The sequence below is a fragment of the Amphiura filiformis genome, chromosome 10, assembly GCF_039555335.1.
Source record: "Amphiura filiformis chromosome 10, Afil_fr2py, whole genome shotgun sequence".
Lineage (NCBI taxonomy): Eukaryota > Metazoa > Echinodermata > Ophiuroidea > Amphilepidida > Amphiuridae > Amphiura > Amphiura filiformis.
The window spans coordinates 40,367,092-40,375,990 of record NC_092637.1 but is presented as its reverse complement, the minus strand read 5'-3'; the positions used below and the strand labels follow the sequence as shown (position 1 = coordinate 40,375,990).

General features: G+C 36.4%; 1 protein-coding gene across 1 annotated transcript; it reads right to left on the bottom strand.

The window, feature by feature from the left end:
• Positions 1 to 1,915: 1,915 nt before the first annotated feature.
• Positions 1,916 to 8,718, bottom strand: LOC140162850 (E3 ubiquitin-protein ligase TM129-like). The gene is made up of 4 exons (XM_072186158.1): positions 8,391 to 8,718; positions 6,448 to 6,913; positions 4,200 to 4,362; positions 1,916 to 2,774 (listed from the first exon to the last, which is right to left on the bottom strand). The coding sequence occupies exons 1-4, from the start codon at positions 8,593 to 8,595 to the stop codon at positions 2,526 to 2,528; spliced, it is 1,083 nt and encodes a 360-aa protein (XP_072042259.1). The 5' UTR covers positions 8,596 to 8,718; the 3' UTR covers positions 1,916 to 2,525.
• Between the last annotated feature and the right edge of the window lie 181 nt (positions 8,719 to 8,899).

The following is an 8,899-nucleotide window of genomic DNA, read 5'->3' as shown; positions in this document are numbered from 1 at the left end:
ATCAATTCATTCAGGAAATCAAAGCTATCTTCAAATAATTTGGGAATTTAATAATATTATCAGTTTATATACACAATCCTTTCTTGTCTGTGACAAATTACTGTCCTCTGCATTAAAATAAGAAAAAGAAAACAAAATACAAATTCAATGATCAAATTTTATTTATAAACACTCTGTAACTGATATAAATAAACCTTCACATGCTGTTTTAATAACTTGTCTTCACTTTAAATTACCCAAGAATTGAAAGACATCATCTCAAAATATTTTCTGTAGGTTTCACATCTCTATTTGAATATATTTTTTGTACAGATTTTATCTCTTAAAAATAATTATAACATCTTCCATTTATATAATTCAAAGTTAACACACATTATGTAGGTCTATTCAGGATGTGGCCTGGAATGGCACATTAACAAGTTTTTGTACAAAAGACAACATTCAAATAATTTGTGGAAGGGGATTCCTGGATATGGTATTAAAATCACAGTTCTTGTCACTAAATATCCGACAGAAATTTCAAAATCCTAGTTGTTAACCTCTGTTAATCAAATTGTACATGATGTTACCAGTGTGTAAATAGAGCCCATCCCCACGTCCGAGATGGGCTACTTTGTCTTTGGACCATGCCATTTTCCTCACCAGCATGTTCACCGGACGCCCTGAAATTTGACCTCACAGATGAATTCTTCATGTCTATGCCATCCTAAATATGTGACCATCCACCACGATGTGGTAGTAAAGTCGGCTCTAGATCATTTTCTGTTTATTGCAGATTTTGAAAGAATGCACTTTCAGCTTTACAATGACACCTCAACCAGCTTCATCGGACATCTAGAAGTGAAGTTATGGTTCATCAAAGGTCAAATTTCTAATATATTTTACACAGAAATCCAATACTGTTTTTGATTGTATCTCAAAATGGAAAATGACGACTTTACGACCAGTTTGTGGTGGACGGGCACATATGTATACTTTTATATACTTTAGATCAACAAGCCGTAATTCCAGGGTTAAGACCACCCTTAAAGTGGGAAAACATGCACACACCTACACTGTATCAGTCATCTTAGGCTATTTAAATAAAGGTACTTAATTTAATGCCCACATGACCATATGGGCGCTGATATTACAGTTCATGAGTTTGTAGACAGGAAGTCTGAAAAAGTGACCTTTGGCAAAGCAGGTGGTCTTCCTGTGTATTTCCTGTGAAAACATGGCATGCATGTCAAGATTTTCTAGCAAATTTGTCTTTTTTTGCAACTTTGTAGTAATATTGTAAGAGTTTCTGTCAATAACCTTTTTTCTGTCTGTAAAACTTCCAACATTTAGTTCTTGAAAACATACGAGAAAAGCAGAATCTCCCAATGTGTAAAGAATTAGCCTATTACATTTAGTAATTTCGATAATAATTTGTCTGAAAAATCTCTTTACTGATCACTTGGTGGTCTTGGTATGGCAGCGCTTATGGATCATGTGGGCATTAAATTAAGTGCCTTTTATTAAACAGCCTAGGATGACTGCATTACTGCATATCAAGACAACTGAGTCCTATTTCCACTTCAGTGGCTTGTTATTAATACTTCATTTGGAGGCATGTTAACTTTCAGCTGTTTGTGTGTTAGAATTTGGTGTGAAAGACACACACAGTAATTTGTGTCTCAGTTGATTCAGTGAAAAAACAAGTTGAGAAGAAGCACTCCAATTTGAAATAGTTTGACCAAAATGTGACACAATCTGGTCCATGAAGGCCAAAGGAGGAAATTTTGAAAACTGAGTTACTATAATTATTATCTAAATACAAGCACTAGGCTATCATACACTGAAAACACCAAAGTTATGAGGTTTTGTGATGTGTATTTTCTTATTTATTTTATTGTTTTTTTACTACATATTTTTGCCTTGATCTCATTTACAAATTTGCCACCTTTGGCCTCCATGGACCAGTTTGTGTCACAAATAAGACACTTTATGTTCACAGTTTGTCCACAAATCAACAACATCATCCACTGGCACACTGGACTAAATGTAGGCCTATATATGCCTTGCATTGTAAGCATCTATGTGAAAAGAATCATGTACTTTTTAGTATATGTGACGTGTCATGTCAAAAGCAGACACTTTTGGGCAGGATCGTAAATGGAGAAATAGCCAAAAATCTGCCCGGGCGATTTTTTCACAATTTGGGTTTGTTGCAAATTTGTGATGTTATTAATGTTAAAATATTGTCTGATAGTTTCAGACCGGAATATAACTGGCATCTTGTATTTTTGAGACATTTTTCAAGGTAATTCCTACTCTCAACATTGTCAATAATATTTTTAAAGGCCGATATCTCAATTTCCAATTTTATATTACCATAACTTACGAACTCATTATCTTCGCTTAGGAATGTCCGATTTCATTGGGGAAAATGGCGTTATGGAGCAAAATATCTCTATATTTAAGATATGTAAAAACCTCAAAATTTATAACCTGCCCAAAAGTGTCTGATTTTGACATGACACGTCACATATTGCCAATCATCAAGCCAGTCTGCACACATCCAATACACAGAATTTTGACCTGCATGTTGGGCATGGGGATTTCCCACTCATCCACGTCTCTGGTTGTCTCTGGTCTTGTCGGTTTGCAAACCATTTACACATGCACTCCATGCACCACATGGGCCTACAGTAGCATTGTACACATTCTCCCTGGGAGGCGTCTTCACAAAACTTCTGTAATTTGACGTTTGATGTGATCTGCATGCATCCTATACATGGGTCAGGTTCCTAGAAAATATATAAATTGAAACATGAATGTTTAGTAAAATCTTCAAAACAGTTATTAAAGCCATAATGTGCGATTTGCTTCACAGGGACGCCCTCAATTTTACTCGGATTTCTACTTTTTGCATAATTATAATGCCCAGTGGTATACTAAAATACCACGTAAAAGACTAAGCCTGAAGTGCTTTAATAACAGTAAAATTTAACTTTTTGTATTAAAACCCGGTCGACCCGGTTTTATTCAGAGTTCAACGATCGAGTACTTTCTAACATGTACCGTGGATGTCAGCTTGTATGTACACACGTTGAGCGCGATGCTCTGTGCAGTTACATGTAATACGATCGGCGAGCGTAGTACACGCATTGTAGGCGTTGGAATGAATCGCAATTTTCATCGTTATACCTCATTTGTTTGGCTCGAAATTAAAAAAGGATAATGTGATCAGTGAAAACAAACATTTAAATAAGAATCTATTCTTTATGCAAATCACACATTATTGCTTTAATTTAGAGATTCATTTGTACGAATCCCAAATTTGTGTTGATGTTACATACCTCATGACTGTTTTGTGCTAAGACTTCTCAAATTGACTGACCAATTTCTGCACCAATTGACAGACCAATTCCAGGATAAGAAAGAGGGGACCAAAACACTCGACAGAGACAAAGGGAACCACTTTCTTCCACATATTTACGACCAACTCCTTACAGTGCCATCTATGTCAGCTCCAACCAGAAGCAGCTGCTGAGGTGCAGGAATTGGTCAGTCAATTTGAGAAAGTACCAAGCATGAAACTGTCATTGAGGTACGTAACATCAACCCAAATTTTGGATTATATCTTAAGGGTTATGTGCCACTTGTTTTCTTAACCCTAACATGCCCGAGTACTACACAATACTACTTGATATATGCGCTGTTTGTACGTGCATCCCATGTGGTGTGATGACGCAATCGCCCTAAGTGATATATAGGCACGGTTTCGCTGGCCAGCGAAGCGCAAGACCCCTGGCAATGTGTCACTGACCCAGTGCTTGTCATGCGAGGGGTCTCGGATTCGAATTCCACCCAGAGCAAACAACTTCTTTCTTTGTTTTCTCTCTTTATTCCTTGCTTCTTTCCCTTCCTGTCGCAAAAAAGGCCCTGGCGGGTTAGGGTTAATGCACCTAGGAATATATCTGTCAGTGATTGTGTGATGGGCATTTCAAGCCAAACACACACACCCCCAAACCACACACCCCCACTTACTACAGATCAGCTTCAGGTAGATGATATCTTGGATTATGTGCTACAATGTACTTCTGAATACATCTAAGAATATATCTGTTAGTGATTGTGTGATGATGTGCATCTCAAGCCACACACACCCAACACACCCCCACACACCTCCCTAGCTTACACACTCTCTAGCTTACTCCCCCCGTACTTACTACAGATCCTTCTGGTAGATGATATCTTGGATTATGTGCTACTTGTTCCCTGAATGCATCCAGGAATCTATCCGTTAGTGATTGTGTGATGACTACATTCCTAGCATTGACAACAGGAGCCTGAACTTTGTCCTTAAGGTCACGGTACTCCGAAGAATTTAATCTGATGGATAAATATTAGCAAATTTAGCAAAATATCAATATTGTTTTGTGTCCCCTGTTTTGTCTTGTTTGTGTTGAGGTGGGTGGGTTTGGGTTTGTCTTCTTTCCCTGATATTAGAGATACCACTTCTTTTTACCACTACTGTGTACAATTAATTATGTGTTGTTTTCTTATGAATAATGAATCCTCTTCATGTTTTTGTGTTTATTATGTCAACGCAACTAGTGGGTTGATCTGTGTCTGTCATTTCCCATCTTTTTGGCTGCCCGTGCTGCTTGCCTTGTGAATTCTCTTTCTACTGGACACAGATCATCTCCATGTATTTTGGTTTTAAATAATTTCCATGATGTGTGATTTGATTGTATGAACAGTAGTTGATTAAGAGCAGGGGGCTGGTGGTTTTTATCTTTGTTCCAGAGATATAAGTTTTCGGGAAATCTCCTGGGTTAGTTGTTCTGGCTTGGTTCTTTCTCGGGCATTTTCATGCTTTTCACAGGAGTTTTTTCGTGGCTTACATCTTTCTTGTGTGTCTTTTCCCCCACCAGTCCCAAGTACAGGGAAAAAAAAACCTTTTATGAAATTTATCTGAGAACAGATTGCTGCAGGTTTCAACATATTTGCTATCGGACAAGTATAAAAGTGTCCAGGTTTTGTCAGGAATTTAATGTTATCTTCAGTAGATAGCAGTTTGATTTGTTGAGGAATTTAATGCTATCTTCAGTAGATAGCAGTTTGATTTGATAAGAAATTTAATGCTATCTTCAGTAGATAGCAGTTTGATTTGTTGAGGAATTTAATGCTATCTTCAGTAGATAGCAATTTGATTTGTTAAGGAATTCATTGCTATCTTCAGTAGATTTCTTAACAAATCAAACTGCTATCTACTAAAGATAGCATTAAATTCCTTAACAAATCAAACTGCTATCTACTAAAGATAACATTAAATTCCTTAACAAATCAAACTGCTATCTACTGAAGATAGCATTAAATTCCTTAACAAATCAAACTGCTATCTACTAAAGATAGCATTAAATTCCTTAACAAATCAAACTTCTATCTACTGAAGATAGCATTAAATTCCTTAACAAATCAGCCTGCTATCTACTGAAGAAAGCATCAAATTCCTTAACAAATCAAACTGCTATCTACTGAAGATAGCAATTTAATTCATCAGTAGATAGCAGTTTGATTTTTTAAGGAATTTAATGCTTTATTCAGTATCTTGTTTTAAATTCATTAGTTCCTTCGGTGTGACAATTTTGCGTCTGATGTCAATCAAACTGAGAAATAATTTGTTGTGATGACTGAAATTTCTGAACACAAAAGTAAAAGAGCACACCCTATGGTTGATTTTGCGGCTTCAAACCATCTCAAAACTGGGCCTTAGTAATAGGAAACTTTCTTTCCTGCAGCACCATGTCAACAATGACTAGAAAAGGTTTTTTTATTTTGTTTTTGCCTTGTACCATCATGTTTTACCAATTTCTGTGATTCCTTTATGAAAGCACAAGAAGAAAAAGCGTTCCTTTTACGCACTACTAACCAATCAATAGGGAGTTTTATTGACAGTGACGTCAGATGCAAACTACTCTCCATTCTCAACTTTAGGGAGTTCTTTTCACAGCCTCTAACTGCTCTTGTTATATTTTATTGAATTGAATAATTTTAAATTAAAAAAAAAAATATTCGTAAGGCTGTATAAAATTAATGTTTTGGTTCTTGTCCCCTCCCTCCTCAATTTCTGGAATTTTTCAAATTTATTTTTAGATTTAATTTTTTTTTTAAACTTTGGAATACAAAACTTTATATAAATTATAAGTTAATTTAGAAAACATTGATCACTTCCAAGAATTTTTGTGATACTCTATGGGCTTTATCCCTCAAAATCTCACAATAAAAAAAAAAAAGAAAGGAGCTCCTCCCTTCCTCAAGCACTGTTGAAAAGACCGAAAATTACTAACAATGTTAATTTTACATTGGGGAAAAAAAACTCCATTCCTCATCAATTCATGAAAATCCTCTGGACAAGAACCAAAACAATAACATTAATTTTATATGTTCAAAAATTGATCCACATCCACTCACCTAATTGTAAAAGGTTTTATATTGCCATTGACACTTATAACTTCTATCGTTAGAAACTGAGCACCAGTTGAACTTTCATGTGATATTGAATGGTCTTCACTCTTTAGTATATTCAAATGGCAATCTTGCTGGTGTGCCACGTTAACATTATACGCCGACACCTTCATAATCCATGAGTCTGTGATGATTACTCTAGCTCCTGACGGACCCGAGGTGAATTTATCAATTCGCCTGAACTCTATGTCTATAGCTGCTGCAACAGCTCTCCATGAAGTACCATGGTAGCTCAAAGTCCTTGCAATTCTATGGCAACTCCATTTGTGCGATTTCCAGTAAACTGCGAGGGCGCTAGCACAGATGAGGTAGATTGTGGATGCGAGAAGATAGAGCTGCCAAAGTGAGTTGGCTTCCCAGGGAGTTTGGAGGTTGAGATCTGGTGCAACAAAGCTCAGTCCAATGTAGTAGCCTAGAATGAAATTAATGAGAAAATTATGTGACACTATCTGATTCCGCCTATACAGACTCAAGACAAATTATTCATTGCCGGAACAAAGGCGAGGAGCGCACCAAGATTTTAGAGCGAAGAAAGTGTGCAGAGTGCGTTAAAATTTGATTGTTTGTGCAAATACGGCGCGCAGGGAAAAAAATTGCAAAATTTTGCCAATATATAACGAAAAATTGTGCGCACATTTTGATTGTTAAACTAAATGAATGCGCGCGCAGCGCACAAAAATTTTGAGTCACCAGCCCTTAATAATTCTATAACCCCCCTTATTTTGGGTGTTAAAAATTATAATAAACCCCCCCTATATTTGGTCTAAAAATTCTATGACCCCCCCAGTATATTCATGACCCCTCCCCCTTCCGAAGAAAATGACAGCCCCTTACAGTACGGTAACTCAATTTTCAAAAATCACACCATTGGCCTTCATGGACCAGATCGTGTCACATATATAACATTGTACCGTAAAAAGGTGAAAGTGATACCACTAATTTTTGCTTGTCAAAAAACTTTGCAATTCTTCCACTTTGTGCGCTGTGCGTCGAGAAGTGTTAACCAATCATGCCAATTGCCTTAAATCAACCCTCATGAAATTGCATGGTCATCAGTGGAGAGGATATGGTCACTGATATCCAGACCATGGAAGAATTCGACAATACAATATACCGGTGCTATAAATTAATGTCCCAAAACTGTATGATATTATTGGGTGTAAAAAATCAAACCTGGACTGCAATTTGGAAGCTAGGAATGGATTTTCTGGAGTGAAAACATTTTAATGTTAAAACATTTTAATGTTGAAAACATTTTAATGTTTAAAACATTTTAATGTTTAAAACATTTTAATGTTAACATTTTGCTTTTTAAAGCAAATTTGATCAAAATAGCCTTCTTTGGGACCTATTATTTATTTTGCAAAATTGTCTGACTTCGACCCCCTCGGGCACCTGCACCCCAGGGTGACCCACCAAAATTTTTCACGTTTCAGCCCAAAAAATGTTGAACATCTTCCTAAGCCAATGATGATGTACTATAATTTTGATTTTTACAATAGATTTAACAACATGAAAAGAAAGCCTGAGAAAGAAAGCTTCAATTGAAAACAAACAATTGTTGGTTATGAGTGGAAATCCCGGCCAGGTGGAAATCAATGATATGCATCACAGAGACACAGATGTATGAACCTTCTGAAGTTGTAGTCAGCAGGGCGAAAACCGCGAATCGCTAACTATTTGGTGACCGGCAAGCTAGAGGTTTTTCTTGAAAATATCTAAAGATGGGGCTGATATATTATAGTGGTTTGAGTGAGGGAATTCCAATTCCATGCTCTTCCAGTTCTCAGAAAAAATGAGTTTTTATAGACGTCCTTCTTGATGAATGGAATTTGATATACCATGGACGTACTTATTTAGTAAGTTCATAATTTAAATGTATATCCTACCAATTGGCAACAGAGAATGTACAACCACTGTTGCTGTAGTTCTTTTTATATGATAATGTATGAAATACACATCTTCACTTCCAAGCCAGGTCGACAACAAATTCTGCACCGTCAAACCTGCTGATCGAAACTCTGTCGGTGGTACCACCACGCACACAGCAATCAGCAGGTACGCAAGTGAATATATAAACTCTTCCGAGGCCATTTTAAGAAGCTGTCATCACAAACGCCTGGAAATTCCCGAATGAATTACAAATATTTTGTAAACAAATCGCATACCGACACGTTGTGTTGAACGTTCCAGCTGGTTTTGACACAGTTCACAAACCCGGAAGTACATTGTTTACGTTGACGACGTTTACTTTTATGAAGTATTTTAGTATCTAATAAATTTCTACAATCGGTAAATATGTTGAAACAAAATAAGCAAAAATTTACATTTTTTGTATGTAAATACAAATTTGTATTTTACTTTAGCAAATTCATAGATCAATAATGATGATTGCTGA